Source organism: Corvus kubaryi, unplaced genomic scaffold (genome assembly GCF_017639235.1).
Source record: "Corvus kubaryi isolate FWS band 111438036 unplaced genomic scaffold, C.kubaryi_AGA036_p1.0 37322, whole genome shotgun sequence".
NCBI classification, from domain to species: Eukaryota; Metazoa; Chordata; class Aves; order Passeriformes; family Corvidae; genus Corvus; species Corvus kubaryi.
Genome location: NW_024581101.1, coordinates 1118008 through 1140092, shown reverse-complemented (window position 1 = coordinate 1140092; position 22085 = coordinate 1118008). Strand labels below are relative to the sequence as shown.

Sequence of the window (22085 nt, the reverse complement as noted above, 5' to 3'; positions counted from 1 at the left end):
GTCAGTTTTTAAAGGTGATAAGAGAGTAAAGAAGGGCTAGTATGGTTTACTATAAGATAAATGGAAGAAATAATCTAGGTTAGTCATAATAATAGGGGTATCAAAAACTGCTGGTTGTCTTTAAATTTGATTAAATAATTGGAGATGCTTGCAGTCCTCTTGTGGGAGGACACCCTGAAAAATAAAATTCTGAGCATGCAATTTTAATGACTTCTGGGAATATGACTTAATCAGATTACTTGTGATATTCTAAAATCAAACTGGGACTGCAAAATTCTTGTCTGCCACAAATAAATTAGTGCCATTTAGCTTCCAACTATGCAGCTTACAACCAGGTTAATCTTAACTGATGATATGCTTTCAGTGTGTTTGCATATGCCTGTCCAATAATTAAAACCTTTCTAGATGCTGGTGATTAAGGTTTTTGGAGTGTGGGGTTCATGGAAGAAAAAAATGTTGCTCAGAATTGGTTTTGTTCGAAAGAGACAGAAACCACTGCTGTGCTGCATAATGCCTGTGCATAAAGGGACACAAGTGTTCGCTTTTAAGGAAGGCTGACCTAGTTGCTTGACATTTGTTTTCATCTAAATTATTTTTATATTCCAGTGAATTTAGAACTTCTGCTTTCTAGGTGAAGGATCCGCAGCTAATGTTGCCTTTGAAGAAAACAGTTACCACTGGCCATGCTCAGAATACCTCTCTCTTTTCTCATGGCATTTTTTGCCTTCATAATTCACAGGGAACTTCTAAAATACTCTTTTATAAGTGCTTAACTGACTTAATTTACAGACACTCTCTGTTGTTTAAATGCACTGACCTGAATCTTGGGAGTGAACATAGATATTGTAGTGGCTCGTTCTCTGGGCAAGTGTTTCAAAGCTTCCAAGTGTTAAAATTCTTCACCCAAGTCCAAGAAGGCTTGGCTACAAGAACATAGAAATACTGTAGGGATCTTTATACTTAAAAAACATCATTTAATAGAACACATTTATTAATTTCAAAGCTTATCCTCTGCTTAATTTTGCCAAGAGAATTTCTTAGAGGAACATTTTTGCAGCACAGTGTTGATTAATAATACGTAAGTTGTGTTCTGGATGTTAAAACCAAGGACAGTCATCTCCAATGACCAGATCAGTGAGTGTCACGTTACTCACTTTCAGATTTCTTTAACAGACTTTCTGCCGCTGGATAATGAATTAAGAAAAAAATATAGTCTCTTTATTGGTCTCTTTAGCTCTGTTTCCTGCTTGTTTTTTTTACACCCATTTGCCACTTTTCACTTATCCTTCAAGCTCTTCGGGGCAGGGGCTGATTCATGGTTACTTTGCTGGGGTCTTACATTGCATGTAGTGGAATGTCTCAGAGCCTTCATTTTTTAATTAGCTGGGTGAACTGTACAGCTTTAAGAAAATTTGCAATTTATTTCCTTTTACATTTTGCACCCCCCTGTTCTGCTTTAGACGGAGAGTTTGCTACATTAAACACACTGTGGACCTGTCAGTGTCCTGCAGCACTTTACTCTATGGAGTGATTCGATTTGAAACTGGTCTGTTGGGGGTAAATGCCAACACCAGTCTCTCTTCTTCTGAATCACAACGTTTGAACGAGGTCTAAATTTTCCATAAGAAATTCCTTAAGTGTAAAAGGCAAAAGCTGTAGTTTTCACTGCCGTCTTGCAAAGGAGCTGCTATCCTTCCATCTAAAGAAGCTCAAAATAGTGTTTTCACAGGGTTTTTTCTTAAGTCCATTGTGACTCAAAGTACTAGGCTGTGTCCTGGGCTGGCATTGTTTGGGCTGCGTGAATTAAACAATAGCCGCAGCCTGCAAACAAGAGAACAAAAGCGTTTTCAAGGCCACGCTTCTAGCAAGTGAAAACCGTTCAGGAAAGAGGGAAGTGGAGAGAAGTTAGCTATTGCCGGTGTTATAGGTAGTGCAGTGAAGAAAAAGAAACAATACAATGAAAAAAACAGATGTGAAATAAGAGAACAAGAGTTTGTCTTGAAGTTACTTTTTTCCATGGCTGTGCAGGAGTGTGAAGAGGAGTCAGTGTTAGGCAGCCTCCAGAGTTGGAGGAGTAAAGCAGAGAGCTGATTTCTGTCTAGCTTTTGCCAATGCTTGAGCTAGAATTCCAGTGGGAACTGCACTGCTCAGAGGAGGTTAAAGTGGAACTGCTCTGGCATCTGTGAAGGCAGTCCAGCACTGAGGGACAACATATGTACTCCTGAGGCACTGGACAGTCATTTTAAAGAGAGAAGATTATCTGTATAGCAGACTGGTTACTGATAATCTTCCACTCTGTGTTTAAAACTCCACTATTTTACCTTGTGGGTTCCTTCTGTAGCTGTTAAACCTGTGTCTGATTTTGTCCGGTTGGGAGTGTTAAATCTGTATACACCTATACGTAAGCATTTATGTCACATAACTAGTAAATTTCACAATGAATCCACTTGAAATTATGCAAATGCATATTCATTGCATAGACTGCTTTCATTTTAGTCCTGTGTATTAGGATACTTTGGAATTTCCAGTGTGCAGAAACAGGTAAATATTTCTGCTAAACTTGAGAAGGTTCACAAGGGTCTTTGTGAGAGTAGAGTTTCTGCTGTCATTCCATTTAATTTCTTTCAAGAGATGAATAATAATATGCCTAATAAAGAACCTCAAATTGTGGAAGCCAGGTGTCTTTTCCAGAGAAGGGGGTAGATTTAGCTTGTGAGCCCTGTGTGGACCGTGCTTCTTACCTTATGATGGCTTCTGCAAGAGTTGGTGACATCTTTGTTCCTTCTGAGCATTGTGCTGGCAGTTGCTTTTCCCATTAAGTAGCAAGAAGCATAATTCGTGGCTGAGAAGTGTAAGCGAGGTTAAAATAAGAGAATACAGTGTCAGTGGGAGTCAGTGAGACTCCACAGATATGTTTTCAGTACTGTTTGGACTACTGAAGGTAGTAAGAATGGTACTCATCTGATGTGGCTGTTGGGCAATGGTGTAGCATCTCTGACTGTAGAAAGTTTCTGGAGATGGCTGCCGATTCTGTTAAGGACAGATTCCAATGCCTTGGTCTGTGCTTGTATGACATTCAAGTTTGGTTTAGATTATGTGCTTCCGCTAGGGCAAAGTATACAGAGATCAATGCAAAAATTAACTAGCAATCTTCCTAGTGCCTTTCTCCTCATGCCCTAGGCTGAATGAGTATCATAATGTGTCTTTGAGATTGCTTCAGATATATCTTTGCAGGTTTCCTTGTAAGAAATAAGTAATTTTGTTAATTACGTGATTTTTTTTTAAAAAATATTTCTAGCTCTTAATCTGAATGTGGATGTTTAAAGATGAGTAAAAATACAAGTTCTTGCAAATATGTCTCAACTACTTGTGGAGCTGCTGATTCATGTACTGCAAAGGAATGTTTGTGGTGGGTTTTCCAGTGGGATCAAAACTTGTGATGAGCTGAAGAAATCACCCTGAACTGCCTTGAACTTTGGGAGCAAAACCAGATCGTTGTACAGAATTAGCTGCAGAAATGGTCTTAAAGGGAGGAAAGCACATAAAGGGAGTAAAATAGGTAGACCATGTAGGGAATAGATATAGGACAAAGTTCGCAAATAGAGTCTGGGATAGGGATAAGACAACGGGAAGCTCTTCTAGCCTGCTGAAGCCAAGAGTGTGCACTGCTTTCTGGATATCTGTGTGCTTCCCATCTGGCGGCTGCCCAGACAAAACAGGAGAACCATCTGCCTTCCAGCTGGTCCGTCAGGAGGAGCCTACTGGGAAGCTCACGTGTTTGTTTGTGGAGCCTGTCAGTCCTTGCAGCCCAGAGATGGGATGTGAGGATCAACAGGGACAGACAGAAAAGGGGAGAACAGGAAGAAGAGGAAGGCACACAGAGAGGGCTTTCTCTTCATTGTTAGAAATTTTCTGTGTTGTCCACTTGTTTGTGTGAAGGTGCATCCTTCCTCTGGTGTCATCTGAACAAGGAGTCGTGGTGTAAAAACCAATACCTAATTTTTCTTAGCTTCAAACATATGATCTTGCATCCATTTATCTTAACCTGTGTTAATTAACGAGTGGAAATCAGCTTAAAAGGCAGTGCACAGAAATCTCAAACTTGAATGCTGACTTTCCTCATCTTTCCTGAAAGGATGTTCAAAAATTATGAAAAGGATCTGAACACTTACTGACAAACAGTAGCTTCCTGTAATGGAGCAAGAGAAAAAGGCAGTCTTGCAGATTTGGCACAGTTTGCTATAAAATCAGAGATACTTTGCTGGAAAGTTCACTTTTGGTTCATGGATTGCTTATTGGCTTCTTGTTACCTGCTTTAAACTTTTATGGAAACACTTAGATTCATAACAATGCTTAACATTCAGGAGACCTTCTAACCCCCCCTATTTCAGAGGCTTAGTCTGGGGATTTTTTTGTTTGCTTTGCATAGTGAGTCATTAAATCATAAGAAGCAGAAGGATTGCTGTAAAAGTCAGCACATTCTGCTCTCCTTTGTAGTTCTGCAAGGGAAGAGAAGAACAAGTGGGGCAGCGTCCGGTCGTCACATGGACACTGGGAGAGGCGATGGGATGGAGCCCTGAACCTCGCTGGGTAAAGGGATGGAGCCACTTCAGTCCCTAATGAGGTTTACTAAGAACAGCAGCAGGTCCTTTGCCAGTCTTGGCAGGGGCCAAGGGTATTAGCTGTGTGCAGGGGTTGAAATAGAAATCAAGGTTTATTTTTAGCACTGGTCTCTTCAGGGCATATTGGAAATCTGATCAGGGAAGGGAAGTACCGTCATGCTCAGTGTGAGGGAGGCACCTCAGCACCTGCACTGTCAGTGGATCATGAGCTGGAGATGAAACTGGGAGAGTTGGATTTTTCTAGAACATCACCTCTTGGTGTTTCTGTGGGTTTGGTTTATCTCTGATTTGCTCAGCCAGACCTGTGGTGCTAAACAGTGATGAGGGCACAGAAGGGAAACTGCTTCCCAAATTACCTGATCATGTTATGTTTTAAATAGCTCTATTTTATTATGCATGTATGCAGATACTATTATTTGCCTCATGCATGGCTTATATTCTATTAATTTTACCCAGAGCATTTAAAGGTAGACTACTGTAAAATAAACACACACTTTATGCTGATCACAAAGTATTGTTGTGAAAGACTACTGTGGGAGGGCCAGCTCAGAATAGAAATGAGATTTAATTTGACTCTAAGAGAACTTTTCTTCTCCAGGGAGTTTGCTGAATATGTCCATGAAGGCACGTCCCCAGTAATGCAACTTGTGACACGGGTTCTAGTGAAACAGTTGTTAACTGGTTTCCTGTTCTGGGGTATCCTGATTCATTGCAGAGGTATTAGGCTTATTCTACAGAGTTGTATTTTGTGGAAAATTCTTTTCAATGAAGCTTCGCTCCATAGCAGACTGCTACATTCATTATGGAAAACTAGGCAAAGAAATTGTAGGTATATGTGCCAAAAAACATTTAAATGTATTAATTATTAAGTTTTCTTTTATCATATTAAAGCAAAATAAGATATATATTTTTTAAAGATTGCATAGTGCAACAATATGCAATGCATTTTCTTTTACTGTAGTAAAGTGTGGACTTTGAAAATCACAGTTTTGTATTGTAAATTTATCATGAAATTGTCAAGGGCTGTAAAACCTGTCTGTTGACCAGGGACTTGGTGAAATTGAGCTCACGTATCTCAGAGGTATATCTAATGTGATGTCTGTTCCCCTTTTATTAATCTTCTCTTAAGATCCCCAGTTCACCTTTAATTCTGGCTTTCTGTTGGTTAAATGGATCACATCCATGTGACACAAAGACACATGCCTTGTGCTTCAAATCTGCAACTTTCAAATTTGTAAGCACATTGTTTCTATGCAAATAATGAAGCATTGAAGGAGTGAATATAAAGTATTTTATCTGACATACAAAAAACCTTGATGTGCAAAGTCCTCTGGCTGGGTATTTCTAGACTTTTTTCACCTCTGTGTCCTCTGCAAGCTGGACTGTTTCTGTAACCCACTTTCCTGTCTTACAGAACCTCAAGTAATCTTTTTCAACCTTAATTAATTAAGATAAACTGACTAATTGCTTTGCAGATGTGACACATTTTTAAATCAGTGCCTTCTAATCATGAATATTATTTCAACTGTATGTTTATTTTTGATTGAGTAAATAAATACATAATCCTCCAAATCCATTATGGCTGGTTTGTTCAGCAAGATTTTTAATAGTAAAATACTTCTGCAAGTAAAATAAAATTAATGTTCTACCTGTTTAGTTGCAGGTTGTTTCTTACTATAACTTAGATACGGAAATTTGGATATTTAAACTTTGAGAGTTGAGGCAAAATTCCAGTGTTGGTCTTAACTGAAGCTGGTGTAGGTGCAGAGTGAATTTGTTCTGGTGGGATTATTTCCTGTCTGGATTGAGTTGGCTCAGGCTGCCTGGGCACCTCTGTCTCCTCCCTTGAGAAAAGATGTACCTGGATTTCTGTATTTGTCTGAAATGTAAGTGGTATTTGAAGAAGCTTATATTCCTTCAGCCTTTGTGATGTATGAAGGTGTCATTGGACATGAATGCCCTGGCTGTACATTTCTGCTCTCAGAACACCTGCTGTGGGCTGCTTTTCCTCTGGCTATTTCCACTTCTGCTTGTGTTAGAATAGATAATTCTGTTGTTCTCCACTTGGTGTTTTTTTGGGCTGGATTCCCATCCATGTGACATGCAACAGTGTACAAAAATCAGATTTTTGTCTGACTTTTGATTTAGGTAGTGAAATTACAGTGAACCCTTTTTAAGCTGGTTTTTTTGCCAGTTGGTAATCTCATCATGTCTGGTATCTGGTCTCTGACTTGTTTGAAAAGAGCCTCAGAGATGTATGGGATGGGGTTGAGGAAGAGTTTTGTTTGCTGCTGCAGTGAAAAATTAATTCAAGACTTGGCAGCAGCTGCGGGTGACAATTTAGAGTTGCTGAATAAGTATTGTAATCAGCATTTATCACTGACATCACATGGGATTAAACACTTTGAGGTGATTCTTCTTGGGCACAGCCTTAGGGAGGGTTATTACCATGACACAACTAGTTGTCATGGCAATGCATGGAGAAGAGGGAGACTCTTCCTTCCCCTTTTGCATTCTGCACTACTCTTGTTACAGGGAAGTCAGATCGTTGGCAAAGTTGCAGTCTTCTTTTTTAAAATATAACAGCAAATTGTACTATTGGTCTTTCATGTTCTGGTTGAGATCACAGCACATTACATGTTCCTTTTGTGGATTTGCCTTTTCTGTGTAAAACTGTCCTCAGCTTTCTCATGTTTGGGTGGTTGTGTGGTGTGTTGCCTTGCTTCCCCTGAAGCTGGGCTTTTCCAAGGAGCCCAGTTGAGCTCCCAGAGTCTGCCAGCCAAGGTGAGAACAAGACGGCAGTGTGTGAGGATGCTTCTGTTTGAGCTGTGCAGGGCACTGAGGTAATGCTGTCTAAAAGGTTGCCCTGCCTGCTTTCCCTGTAACACTTTACCTTCATGCCCTGCAAGGTAATTAGAGAAAGTTGATACCAAAACAAAGAAAATATGGGGAAAATGATACAGTAAATTAGTCTCCCTGACTTGTTAATGGGTTTTATTTACTGAAATTACTATTGGTAGCATTTCTTTTCTGTGTGATTATCTGTGAGTCGTAACCCTGCATTTTGCTGAAGTCACCTTGGTGAAGCTCAGATAAGGTGAATGGGTCTCTGCACAAATGCTCAAATCACTGTTTTGGAGTCTAATTTATAATTAAAATTTATTTTTGAAGATCCAGTTTGCAGAAGTATGTTGTAAGCATCCCTTAGTGGTTTACTTTATGCAGCTAATCCCCTTTCTGTTTCATGTCATGAAGTAATGAACCTCATAAACCTCTCCCTGCTTGGGTCTCATCAAAATGTGATTCTACCAGTGCTAATGGACTACTACATACATGTGTCCAGCCCACAAATGCTCATGTGGTAGCAAAGAGTTTTTATTATTAGGGGTAAGTCAGTCAAATAACGTCGCAAAATAATGGGGTTTGTCTTAGAAGAGTTATTAAATAAGTTTGATCCTGGAAACTCTATAGTCTTAAAACATAAGGCTTGGTAAATGTTGTTCTTACAACAAAAAGCTATGCTAGGTCTCAACTCTCATTTGACAAATTTTTCCCTACAAGTTGAGCAGCCTCCAGTTACTTATTTAATAAAAGCGTCAGCAACCTCAAACAGAATTTTATGTATTTATTTCAGATCTTTATTTCTTCAGTTCAGCTCTACAGAGATTTTCTTAATGTGGAATGATTCTTTCTCACAGTTGCTGCAGCCCAAGCCATAGCAGAAGAAAGAAGAAGCCAAAGTGGCATTAGCCCTCTTGCAGTCCAGACCTCAATAAAGACAGCAACTAAACCAGGTATAATTAGAGGTCATTGCTCTTAATGAAGTGCTGGATCCACAAGGGAGAGTTAGTAGGGATTGAAGAGAACATATCTAAAGAGAAGTTTGGTGGTCCTAAAGAGAAGTTTGGTGCTCTTTCTTCAGGGGGCATCAGAGCACAGAGCCACCTGGTAGATGGTTTGTAGGTCTGATTTTGATGACAGATTTCTGCTTTTGACTGGCTCAGATTTCAGTTGAAGTTGCCTGTCTTGTAAGCGAGGCATGATAGCAAAGATAAATGATTTGTGCTCTGGGCAAGTTACCAGCTCACTTCTTGCTGAAATTCAAGTTTTTGTACCTGCAAAGACTGCTTAAGTCTTGGTTCTGCTTAGTCTGCAAATGAGCTGTCCTGCAGTGCTCTGAATTTGCATGACAGGTGAACTATCTGTTCCCAGATGACTTTTTCCTAAATTCCTGCCATTCTTGTTCATGGGAGTTAATATGTACAAAACTGAGGATCAGAGCTGAATTTGGAATAGGGTATGTTCTCACACGTCTGACTTCTTAGGCTTTCTTTTGACTGTACTTATTGAGCCTTTAATATGGTGTCTGCTTTCTCTTGCACCTATTCAAAATAGTGTTGTGAGGGAATGGAGAGGGGGGAAAAAGAGGATGTTCAGCTTTCTATGAATTTTTCAGATGGTATCTTTAATCTCTGTATAGAGTGTGCAGTGATTTGGTGGTGTGTGCCTCTCTCATGAAGTTTCATTCTCCTTTTGATAGTAAAGACTTGATTTTTTATTTAAATTTGAATGTTGAAAATCATTGACAATTATGTGTCTTAAATTTTTGTTTTGACAGTGATAGATGGTTCCATGCTAAGAACAGAAGAAAGGCAAAGACTGGCCAGGGAGCGTAGAGAAGAGCGGGAAAAGCAGCATGGTATTTTCATGTTTCACTTGAAATACAATATTCTAAAATGTTTGTGTTAAAGGAATTACTATCCCCCCCTACCCATGTTCTTTTTGTCACTTTTTGTCACCGTGCTGGGGACAAGAGACAAGGTCTGTTCTTGGTCTTGCATCAGTGTCCATCTGTGAACCTGAATGAAGAAGTTTTTGGTTTCAGAGGAAAACAACTGTAGAGAGTTTTAGCTTGTTGAAGCTCAGTGTCACTTCTGACCTTCCATTTCTTAGTGACCACCCAGCAAATTTAGCCAATTCCTTATTGAAAGCCTTAACAAAAACGCTTTGGAAAATAAAACTTACAGCTTAGAACTGCTTCCTATAGCTCTGAAGACTGAGGGTTGGAGAATGCTGATTCAGAGGAAACCAAAAAAGATTTAGCTACTTGAATGGCTTGTTTGCCTTGAACACTGCTTCCCTTGTTTCCCAGCATACTGAAATGACTCCTGCATTGAAGTGTCAGCAGTATACACTTTATCTTAGCCTGGAATCTGAGACTAGAGAACAGCAGAAAACTCTTGCCCAGCTTTATGCTGTTTGTGATGTGAATCAGTGCATGTGTGTGTAGCAGGAGATGAAAGGGTCACAGTGTGCCCTGCAGTCCTGGGTCTTGGGCTGCCAGTTTGTGAGGAGAGTTGTCTCTCTGAGCTGTATGTTTGTTTCTTAACATAAAAGCAAAGGCCCACAACAACAGGAATTGTGTTACCCTAACACGGGAACAGGGTAGTATTATGATGCATATAAAATTCACAAATATTTTGGGGCCCTACGTGTAGATGCTGCCTGTGCACTGTTGGTGTAATTGTCTGGTCTCTTGGTTCATTTCATCTGTCTGGCCATGGAAAATACCCTGTGCATTTACCCACTAGCTTTGTGTCACAGGACCTGAGGCTTCCTGTTGAACTGCACACAGCTGTTCCTTGGTGGAGGCTGCAGAGAACAGTGATATAACTGTTTTGAACTCCAGTGCAGGAACTGTAGGGTTTCTCATCTTGTCACTCAGTGCCTTAAATATTTTTATTATATTTTGGTCCTAAAAAGAAAAACATGACAGAAAATTCTGCTTTTTGATTCTTAATTTACTGCTTCCTTAAAGACATCACTATTATAAGGAAAGTGTATGCTTAACATAGCGAATATACATATCCTGATATTCCTGTCTAGACAGTAAAGCCTAGTGGCAGGCAAGGTTCTTATTCCACTTCCAACCTGGGGCAGAATTAAAGATGAACCCATTGTCATGTGTGATGTCATCCACCTCTGCAAGCTCATCTTCCTGTACATTTTCACTTCAAGTTGTACTAATTCTGCTTGGATAGTCTCTTGCTTGTAAGTTGCATTCCAATATCAGTGAATGGCTAAGTTTGATTTTAATTTTTTCTTAAAAATATTCTCACAGCTGCCAAAGAGACACAAATTCTTGAAAAGGAGAGAAAAGCAAAACTCCAGTATGAAAAGCAGTTAGAAGAAAGGCAGAGAAAGCTAAAAGAAATGAAGCAGAAAGAGGAGCAACGGAGGGCAGCAGTAGAAGAAAAGAGGAAACAAAAAATAGAGGAGGAAAAGGTAACACACATCAAAGTTCAATAGTTTAAAAGAACTACATTGTTTTCCTACATTACCGTGCTCTGAAGTGGTGTGAATGAGAAACTTACGGAAATGATGAATGTATTAGAACATAAAAGTATTTTCCATATCTACAGTGGGCTGTGTAGACACATGTCCACCTTCCCCCCAGAACTTTAGCTATAGCTGATGCACTCGGGACTTCAGGAGCTGTGGCTGTTGGAGTGCTGGCTATTTTTCACATGAGCAAAAACCCCACCCCATATTCCTAGATTTCCAGATGCCTTCAGAGCACTTTGTAGAGTCTGTCTGTAAATCAGCATGGATGACAGGTCTCAGACTTACTTCTCTTATTTCTGTGTCTTGCTTTCTTTTAGCCCTGCTGTGGCCTGAGACTCACATTCTCTTAGTTCTTCTAAATCAGAATTCATTCCCGTATGATGAAAGGTGGTGATGTTACCTGCGTATTTGTCATTTGCTGCTTTGAACAGTGTAGTGACTTTTCACTGGCCTTTGCTCTGACGGCACATGGGCAGGCAGAGCAGTGTTTGAGTTTGGGACTCACTGCAAATGGATAGAAGCTGATAGCAGAAATAAATACATGAAGTTATTCCATCCTTTTGACAAGTGGCTCTGTTAGTGCATATTAAATGTGCAAGTTCTGAAAGAGTTCATTTCCAGGGTGTCAGCAGTGGAAGCATCACACATCTGTGCTTTCATAAGCTGGTTGTAAGAACTTGCTGTGGGTCATTGGTGAAGAGCCTGTAAACCTGGCTGGCTGCTCCTTTGGAGTCCAGCATTGTTACACTGTTCTAGCAATTCATCTTTTCTACCCTTTTTGACTGGCAGTATTTTTCACTGGTATTTGGTTTTCTTTAATCAGCTCCTTGGTGTGATCGGATTGATATTTCATTTGAACTTCATGGAATAGTTAACATTGTTGGAGAACAGAAATATTTGGGGTGGGCTCTGACTGCAGTCCAGTGCAGTGTCATTTCTTTAAGCAACTACTTTATGCGAAAAGCATCCCTTATGCTTCAAAAAGGTGTAACATTTACATTTATTACATTTATTCATGTAGTTTTGAAGATGGTAGATATGTTTTAAGTGACCTCCAGAGTGAATAATCAAGGAAGACAAGGACTAACAATGAGGTGTTAATCTTGTCTTTTACTCAGTCCCTGGACATGACCTTCTGCATGCAGAATCTGGAAGATGGAAAGACAGTATGAATTTGACCTGTAAAACCTTGCCTTCAATTAGAAAGTTGAAACAGATCTTGACTTTGGTACTCTGACAGGAGAAAAAGATACCAGCAAGATACCATCTACAGTTGTAAATTTGGTAGATAGAAGTGCATCAAAACACATGGATCCCAACGTTATTAACTAATTCAGCTAAGTGTCATTTAGTTAATCATCTAATAAGGTAGAAGCAGCACAATAGCAAATACTGTGGAAAAGGAAGTGATTTTAAGAACCTTGAGGACCACTGTCCATGGTGAGGATTCAGATACCTGTCTCCCCACAGCTCCTCAGTTATTCTGTACATCTGCAGCTCACTGTATTGAGGCCTTGAGCTCATGTCTGCCATTTGTAAAGTGAAGCCTGTGTCTTTAACTCTGACTGAAGAGTTACTGCACTGCAGATACCTCCATGGAAATACAATCTACAGATTACATAATGTCTGGGTACTTTGGCACCTTAGGTAAACTCTAGTTCAGGTTACACTAACAGAGGGGAAGCTAAGGTTTATATTTCAAACAAAAACTTTTAGTTTTTTCTTTTGTCGATGAGCAGAACCCTCATTTCCAAGTTTACATTGTGTATTTTTCACGGCAACTTTTTTTAGTTTGTGTTGTGAAATGGTGTTGAAAGAAGGTGAAAGTTTTGTGTCCTCAAGTGGGAGAAATGGCTGTATAATGAGTTCCCTTGACATCTTAACTGCAGTGTATCAGGAGCAAATACTGCTTCAAAAGATCACTTGGGATATAACTATTCCAGAAGAGAAATGTGTTGTTGACACGTGTGGAAACCTGGCTGGAAAGAAAGAGTGTAGCATGGTTACAGTTCATCTTTATGCACAAGAGCTAAAGCTCCCCTGTTAGCAGTTACTAGTTCTGGAGACAGCAGCAAAAGCTTCTTTCAGCCCCCTTTGTCCTGTCAGCAGTGGTTGCTGAGGCCTGGAGTTGATTGGTGTTCTCTTGCAGTTTTGCCTTTATGTCTTGTTGTTTCTGGTTTCATCACATCTGTCTTAGTGTCTGTTAAGATCTGGGTCATTGTTTTTATAGCTCTTTGGAAACAGAAATAACCTTATACTTAATATTTTATAATGGAGAATTTTTATCACCTAGAAATAACTTCATCATACAAATAGTTTCATGGGTAATCGTTTACTTTTGCTCAGTTTGGAGTTCATCCCTATTTAGAAAATTAGTAGTGCTGTTTACTGAATAGGGAATCTGTTTGGTGGCTATTTTAAGTAAAGAGTAGAATAGATTATCTGTGCTTTAGCTCAATCTAATAATGTTTGCAGTATTTTGAAGCCATTACTTGCCTTCAACGTCCTTTGCATGATAATTTTTGTAACAAAAGCCTGGTAAAACAGATTATAGATCATACTGGAGGTCTGTATTTTGTTTTCTGGTGTGGCTGTGTTTAACAGTTACAAGCTTCATGGAGATGTTGTTTGGTAGGAGCGCTATGAAGCAGTTCTACATCGTACCTTGGAACGGAATCAGCGGCTGGAAACACGACAGAAGAGATGGTCATGGGGGGGATCCGTAACTCCAGACTCAGAAGGCAAAACAGGTAAGCATAACCGTTTTGTAGCAGGACTAAAATCACAGAATGTTATGTGTGAACACTGGCAGATGCAGCCCCACTCATAGAGACCTGGGCATCCTTTCCTATCTTGGATCTTAAAGCAGGATCTGTGGGTAGCTCATGGGGAAAGTGTCATATCTGTATTGCCCTGGAATGCTGCTCAGACTTACAGCTATTTTCAACCTTGGGAAGAGCTGGAGAGAAGCTCCATGGGACACGGGACAACACGTGACAGCACTGCCAGCCCGCAAACATCAGATAAGGAGAACTACAATGTGTAATGTTAAGATAATTCAGAGTCCTCCAAATGCAGTTCATGTAATGGAGTGCTAAGACTGGTGATACAAACAAAAATACCCAGTTGTACTCTGATATCACATCTAAAATGTTTTAAACACACCCTTGGAGTTATGGAATGCTGACTGATTATTTGAATGCCCAGTAAGGGGTAAGGAGATGCAGTGGACAGTCCAAGCTTCTTGGAGCATGGGTTCCATTCTGGATTAGGTGATGTATTTTAACATTCTTTAATTTGAACTGAGATCATTTCATGTTTAACAGTGACCTGTTTCTGTTTGTAAACATTCTGAAATCAGACCAACAAATAAGGATTGCAGTGGAAGGGATCTTTTCATGCACTACCTAACTACCAAGAAATAACATAAGTTATTGGGCAGGAATAAAATTATTCAAAAATGCTTCAATTCAGCCTGTCTTCTGTATTGGTGGAATTGTACTGAGTGTGTTTTAGTACTGTCATTTTCTGTCAGATTGAGTGTGTGTTTGTAACATGTTTCAAAGTGCTGGGATGTAAGTTGTCATGATATGCAGCATCCCCATTTTTTGGTTAACTTGCATTTTTTGCTATTTGACCTCGTGACTTAGCTTACAAACCTTCTTCTTCTACAGAGCAACGGAACACAGATGAAGGTGGAACTGGTGGTATTGATTTCTAAAATTTTATTTTTCTGTTGTTTTGCACTCACTACTAATCTTTTAAACTTGAGTTCTTCTCAAACTAAGGAAAACCATCTCCTTATAGGTCTTTTCCTGGATCTTGGACAGCTGTGCAACAAATGTGATCCCTAAGTAGAAAGTAGCTCCCCTCATTTTGGCTATCCCTCCCAGCTAATTCAACTACAGCATAAGTCATGGCATCCTGAGGGAATTTTCAGGGAAAGGCTATGTGCATTTGGGTTTTTAAAGATGTCTGGATACAGCACAGGGAGAAGAGAAATTCTTAGTGGCAAGTATTTGAATATAAATTAGTTCAGTAGTCTAAGATTTGGGGGTTTTAAGGGTAATTTCAGACCCTTTCATTGCTTCCTAATTTGCTAAAAGTATATGGTAGGGCTTGGTTTATTTCCTTTTTGCTTTGTTTTACCAGCAGTTGAAGTAACATTTGCAAAATCAAATTATATATTGCTGAAACTTTGTGAAAGGGAATGGGTCTCTTGTGCAGTTTGTTACTTTTTCCGTGAAGGGTTTTGCAAAATCAGGGCTGTCCCAATTATCTAAAGATAATTCCATACATTAAGTGTGTTTTCATTAGATTTCTGGCACTTTCCAGTGCACAGACTGAGCCATTCATAGAAATGCTTTGGATCACTGATACATCTGTTTAATAAGCGAAATTATTTCTTGCAGCTAGTTTGAGATGAAAACTCTCAGCTGAGACCCAGCTGAATCTGAATCCTGACAGTCTGTGCATGCCCACAGCATTACTAATGCAGTGCAGCTGTCTGTGACACAGACAAGTGAGACTTGAAAATGCAGTGAAGGTCTGACTATGGTTTAACTACTCTGGCAACACAGCAGAAGCATATGTATTTTAGTTAACTTTTCTCTTCCCTTCTGCTGCACATCATGAGCCCCTAATTTTCTCCAAAATCAGCCAGTTTGGCTGGGTTGGTTTACTTGCTTTATATGTGTTCCTTGGATACATATATAAATCCATTTACTGTATCTCACACTACCAAATACTGTTTAACCTTGAAAGTGGAAAAATCACGTTTGACTTATGTGTTTAAGGAAGTGCTGGGTTTTATTCTACTGACAAACACAAAGTAATGTTCTTTGCACTCTCCTGATTTATATGAGGAAATGAGCGTTGTCTGTCCTTTTTGTTGTGGAGGAAGGTCTTCAGTGCTGCTGAAGCACATTTAAGATAAAATATTTTCCAACACAAATGCTCCTGATATAATAATGGGTGCTTAAACTGTGACTTATGCATCATAAAGCAGCTATGCAGATAGTTCAGCAACAGTAGATCAATTTGGATAACTTGGCAGCAATCTGGAAGAAAATTGCTATGGTGATAAACAGATAATGCAATGTCCTAGTCAAACCCTTGTGCACCCACATTGTTTTAAAATTGTGTTTGATTTTATGCTAATGTTTCAAACATGAAACTATGATGTGTGGGGTGGATCATGTGGAACCATGACTGGTTTTACATGTCTTGTATTTATTCCTATTTCAGGGTAATTCTTTTTAACTTCGAGAGCTCATTACTTAATTATTATTAAAAATCTACCCAAGCCATGTGGGATACTTAAGTCCAGCTGGCTTTCTAAAAAATACTTATATGGTCCATTTTGTCCTATATTTGCATAATTTCTGGAAAGACAACAACTACCTTTTTTTTTTTTTTTCCACTTAAAAATGACACCAGATGAGCTTTGCTCCATTACATCATTGTGGCTGAATAGTGCACCTGTTCTAACTGCACATCTAGAGCAAATTTCAATGCAATATTATATTTCCACCATCAAATTCTGTGGCAGATTTGGGATTAAAGCCCCATTTCTTAAAATGAGAACTATTTGGGGAACTGATTTCAAATATTCTTTAATTATTTTATGACAAAAGGCATTCTTGTCTATGGTATGGCTGTGCAAAATGCAGAATCAGGTATGGCTCCCATGAACTGGGTCTGTTAACAGTAATATTTAGGAGCATTGAGCGGCAGGGCAGTTTTGGGTGATAGTGTGCTCTGGAAAGTGAAGCCCATGTAATGGAACATTTCCCTGACTATCAGCAGTTCTGTGGGATGTTGAGTGTGATTCATGAGACCACACCAGGGATCCTGCTGATGGTGAAATGTAAAAATTGATGAAAGCTTCAGAGTCAAGTGTTACATTAACGGCATTGCTGTCAGTGCTAAGATGAAACAGGCAGGGTGTGGGTCTCCCAAGAGAAATGGCCAGGCTGTGCAATAAAGCATCCTTGATGACAGCCCTGGTAAAGGGGGTGTTTTAGTGGTGCCTGCTGAGTAGAACCAGAGATTCAGGTGCAACAGGACTGGAGATGTGCTATTAGAATAGAAATGGGGCTGCCAGAGTCTCTCCTTGCTAAATGAAGAGCTTCCTTGTCCTAGTAGAAATTTGGAAGGAAGTGAAAGATAGCTAATCTTATTTTATGTAACCTAATGTTATCCAGCCTCTGGCAGTGCTGCAGCACCCTCTCTCAGTGAAACCCTGTGAGGATTGAAAGCTCCTCACTCTGAGTGATTTTCTTAAGATCCCATGTTTCCCAGCTCCTTGCCCAGTTCCAAGCCCTGCTGCATGGCAGACATGCTTTCTTTAGCTCTGCTGCTGCAGCTTGCTTTCCCCCTTCCGTTAGAAAAATAGAGACGTTGGTGTCACATGGGCTGTGTGCTTCTTCCATTTCAAACCCCCTCGATGAAGGTTTTCTAGCTTTCCCCCAAAAAAGATACTTGAGGTACTTTTTCAAATGATGTTTTGTAAATAGCTACATAACCAGACTGACTGGCTCAGGAATATCCTGTCTCTCTTCTAAAGCATTTTTTTCTAGTGAAAAGAGCTTTAAAATTTGCAGAAACTGTACTGTAAATGAGGTAGGGAAAAAAGTTGAGGCCATCTGATCATGCAAATGTATTGATCAAAAAAGCATTGACCTCTTTACCAGGGTCCCAGTAGGTGATAGACCAAATCTCAGGTTTCATGCAGGTGCTGAAGTGCTAAATTGAACCAAGAGAAATTTGTGTGAAGTGTCTCTGATGTTTGGAGGCCTTGGACTCAGTTGAGTTCAGGCAGGAGGCAGGATTTCCTTATAAGAGCAGACACTAGAGGGTAGCCTTCCCCTTCCAAAAACATCCGAATATATGAATTACGAGTTTCCTGATTTTTGTATATAAAACCTCTTAAGGCTGTTTAGTTATCCCAGTTCTCAGGCTCCATTCATAAAATGCCCCCTTTTTTTTCCTTCTTTTTGATGTTGGGAAAGCATCCACTAAGCTCAGTTCTTCATTCTTAACTAGATTCAGTAGATCTCCCTCTTATCCCATGGTGACTTTGCTCTTGTTCAGTGTCACAAGAGCTTCCCATGGGGCTGTCCATAGGAATCCTGATGTCCTGGCTCTGGCTATAAGGGGCTGTTGTAGCATGCTGGCAAAGGGAAAAGATGCTGCCTCTGTGGTGAGTAGTGCTACTGTGTCCTTTGGTACTTACTCACTAATGAGTTCAGATTAATCATCTTTGCTGTCCAGTATGTCAGTAAAATCGATTACTTGTGTTAGATGTATAGAATTTCGTGTGTTTGTTATGCTGGTCCGCACCACTCTGTGTACATTAATGTTTTCTGCTTACTGAGTTTCTATAGCAACAGGTACATGCTTTTCCAAGGCTTTCACACTCTGGAGTAGTGTTCATCCTGAAAGTACATTATTTGAAATTAAAATGCAGGTATTTATGTGCCTTGTAATAAACTTGCAATTCTGCCACACGAGATGTGATTTTTGTGTGTGTACGTGTCTGTATACACATACAAAAAAAAAAAAAATTAATGCCTCTTGTGGCAGTTTTTTTTTTCCCGGAAGAATTGCAGATTTCATAGGAAACATTAACTTAAGAGTAGCTTTTATAGAAAAATAGGCAATTTCTGAAGTACAGCAACCTTTGCGAAGCAATCAGAAATAGGAATGCTTTCTTGCCTTTCCTCAGGACTTGGTTTTATCTCTCCAAGATAATTTGTTTTGGTTTGGATTTATTAACTAGTGATTAAAAAACTGTTTTGACATACCTATGTGACAGGAATGAAGAAAGAAATTTTCCAGATTTTGTTGTTATTTTCTCTGTCTTGCCAGTCTGATAACAACACACAACCTCAGTAGCTTTTGTCTTTACATGTTAGGGGCACAGGGTTTAAAAATCCCTTGTTTGCACACATATGCATAAATCCTAGCATGACTCCACTAAACTCTACCTTTTCTGTGCCTGTCCCAGCTGGTGCTAATGGTGTCAAGCCTGTTCGAAGGAAAACAAAATCATTTGTGTTTCTCATTGAACGAAAGTGGAAATAGCTTTCAGGATGTAATGCTTGGAGAGTGAGCTCTCAGCAAGATGTGAAAGGCTCAGTATGAAGGCGAGTTCTAAAGTTATCACTTGTCTCTCCACAGCCAGCAAACGCTCGCCCTCCACAGCCAACCTCAAACAGGCAGAGGCTGCCGTGAGCAAACGCCTCTCGTCATCTGCAGCACTTTTAAACGCCTCAGATCGAAGTAAGTGTGGGTTTGTGGCTGCTGGGAGCAGGGCACTGCTGAACTGGGGCCGGGGAGGAGACAGGAGGTGGAATGAAACTCCTCCCTCCTCCCCTGCTGTGTGACTCACTTCATATTTTGATCTCAGATGCATTTCATGTAATTTGTTAATCCAGCTTGACTGTTCAGGGCTTTGACCCAGTTGATGTGATCTCTGTTAGAGGAGAAGAGCAACGGTAAAATTGCTGGTTTTTTATTTTTTATTTCTGTAATTCTGTTACTAAAGTCAAATCTTGGTGAATGATCCACAGATAATTTCCCATCGTCTCTATGGATTTGCATGCCTTAATTCACACCCTAAAATTTCAGCACAATAGAAATAGTACAAAAATTAAGTTTGCCTTGTTCTGTTAGACAGCTTCAGTCACTTGATTGCCAGTGGGAAGGGAAAAAATAAACTTAATTTTTGGCAAGGAGTTGTCCTAATCTACTTGTTAAGATAAATAAGAGCTATTTGTCAGTGCACATATTTTGGCTTGTTTTAGCGTGAGATTTCATTATGCAGAATCTTCCCAGAGTTTCATAGGAACCTGCCTGTATCGCAGTTAGGGAGGTTTTTGCTCTCGGTGGTTCTTTTTGTTTTTTCTAAAATGATGAATAAGCTAAAAGCTGTTTAATACAAAGCAGATTCAGCTAGGTCTGTGCTCCAGTGTTCTGCCAGTCTGCAGCCTCTGATCAAGCAAACTCTGCTAGAGGAATCCCTGACACAGACACAGCTAAAGGTGGTTTTGCTGGTTTTTGTTGGAAGGTGATGCAGCAGAAAAATTTGTGCTCATGCACTGTATGCCTGGTGGGGAAATCAGTGACTATATCTATACTGGCAGGGGCTCTGAGTCACTGGAGGCTGCTTGTGATTTTAAATTATATTTATATATTATGTGTCTGCAGGGTTCAGCTCTGTGTGAGTCAGAAGCAGGGCTGTAAAGTACAAATTAAACAGCTTACAAAGGAAGTCACTAATTATCAACTAATTGGGATTGCTTTCAAACTTACTGTCATACCTTGAAATCCTTTGTGAATCTGTAGTTGCTTTGGAGAAAATACTCTTAGGTGGCCTGAAATATAACATATTTGGACGGGACTCCAAGTGATCTATGTGGTCAGGATGTCGAGGTTGACTTAGAGTGATCCTGTGCGCTCCATCTGACACTTGGGGAGAAATGCCTGGTAAAAAGATGGGTAAATTCAGAGGACACTAAATACAGTCACAGAATGAACCAGATTGTTTCTGTCATGCATGTTTGCCTGGGAGGGTGAAGGAGCAGAATGTGGAAATGAGAAGATGATGCTTACCCTGGATCAGTGGAGTATCTCCACTTAACACTGTGTTCTGTGTTAATTCTAGGCTCACTCATACTCATAGAGAATGTGAGCAATAGCCTTTTAAAATTCTCGTGTATTTTAAAAGGTGTACAAGTGTGGCCTCAGTAGGTCAAACAAGAATCTGTTGTGACTGACATCCTGCTGCTGTGATCAGAAACATGCAGAAATGTAAGAAGTAATGCTTTATATAAAGCGATTCTTCCCTGATCCAGTTTTTCTGCTTCTGAAGAATTCAATATTATAAAGTGACTTAATCATTCTTCTCTCTCTTAGGGAAGTGGGGCAGGTGTTGGAGGGGACCTCTGGGCTTTTCAGCATAATTAATCCATGCACTTTCACTTCCAGGTACCACAAAGAGAAGTGCCTCATTAAACAGACTGAATAACACAGTTCCTCTACATTCCCAGCAGTCAGCACCCAAAGGTTCGCAGGTGGAACAGAAAGGTGCTAGAAACCTGTTTGTTTTGAGAATTGGGAGGCAGTAAATGGGATATTTGAAGATGACTTTAAACCATGTCCCAGTTCCATTATAAATGTTTTCACTCAGGCCTTCATGCAGTCTGTGCACTGTGGCATAAATACCATTATGCACATTACAGTGCCAGATATTGGGTAACTGTCTCTAAACCAGCCTTATTCCTCTGAAAAGTGGAAGGGTGGGGGGAAAGCAGACAAATAGTAGCCAAACCATTTAACTCATGAGAAAACAGTGCTTCATAATGATACATTGATGGTTTTAGCTAATTAGGAAAAGCAAAGCATGGGATGGCAATTTAGAAAATCATACATAAGAATAACTTGTTAAAAATAATCTTCCTTACGCTTGGTCTCTAGGAGGAACAGAAAAGAAGAGGAGCACATCTTTGAGTAGAATGAGTAGTAAACTCCAATCCTCTCCAGAGCTAGAAAAAGTGAAAAAGGAAGAAAAACCAGGTGGTTGCTTCATAAAACTGATTTTTTTATTAAAGCCTTTAAAGTTTGAATAGGCTTAATTTCACTAGTTTCCTAGGTTCTTAAATTTCTAGGACTTTTTAATGGCTTTTTAGTTACCCAGTGTAAAAGATAAAACGGTAGAAGTTAATTTTTTTACTTTTGGACAAAAAAAGAAATCCTTTAAGAAGGATTATCGTTAAATAACACTGCAAGCAGGTAGCAGCATGTCTCTCTGTGTAAGAGAACAATGTATTGGAGAGCTGGTAGGTTTACGTGTCAGAAATGGTAAAAATGTCACTGAGTTGCTCACTTCGTAAAGTTAAATCTTACCTTTGCTTTTTTAAGTTCCCTTTCCTTATTCAGTTTAAAAGCAACTTCTCTGTTCCTGCTGTTGGTGTAAACCATGTGCATGCAGAAGGAAGAAGCCTGTTCTCATTTCAGTCTCTTTTGGTCTCTGTATTCCCCCCTAGGTTACAAATAACCTCTTTCCTAGGAACTCCTCCTAAACCTGAAGAATAGCACCTTCTCTAACATGTT

At 39.7% G+C, this 22085-nt stretch overlaps 1 protein-coding gene across 10 annotated transcripts in view; it reads left to right on the top strand.

Moving 5' to 3' along the window:
- Positions 1–22085, top strand: part of MAP7D3 (MAP7 domain containing 3) — a 43600-nt gene that overhangs the window by 4599 nt on the left and 16916 nt on the right. For 5 of the 10 annotated variants that reach the window (XM_042029169.1, XM_042029168.1, XM_042029174.1 and 2 more), the window contains exons 2-9: positions 8321–8416; positions 9241–9321; positions 10744–10907; positions 13603–13717; positions 14642–14674; positions 19152–19253; positions 20961–21059; positions 21450–21548. In XM_042029169.1, the coding sequence (XP_041885103.1) occupies positions 8321–8416; positions 9241–9321; positions 10744–10907; positions 13603–13717; positions 14642–14674; positions 19152–19253; positions 20961–21059; positions 21450–21548 (789 nt within the window). The remainder of the gene's footprint in view (positions 1–8320; positions 8417–9240; positions 9322–10743; positions 10908–13602; positions 13718–14641; positions 14675–19151; positions 19254–20960; positions 21060–21449; positions 21549–22085) is intronic. The other 5 variants (XM_042029175.1, XM_042029178.1, XM_042029176.1 and 2 more) reach the window with 3 other exon arrangements.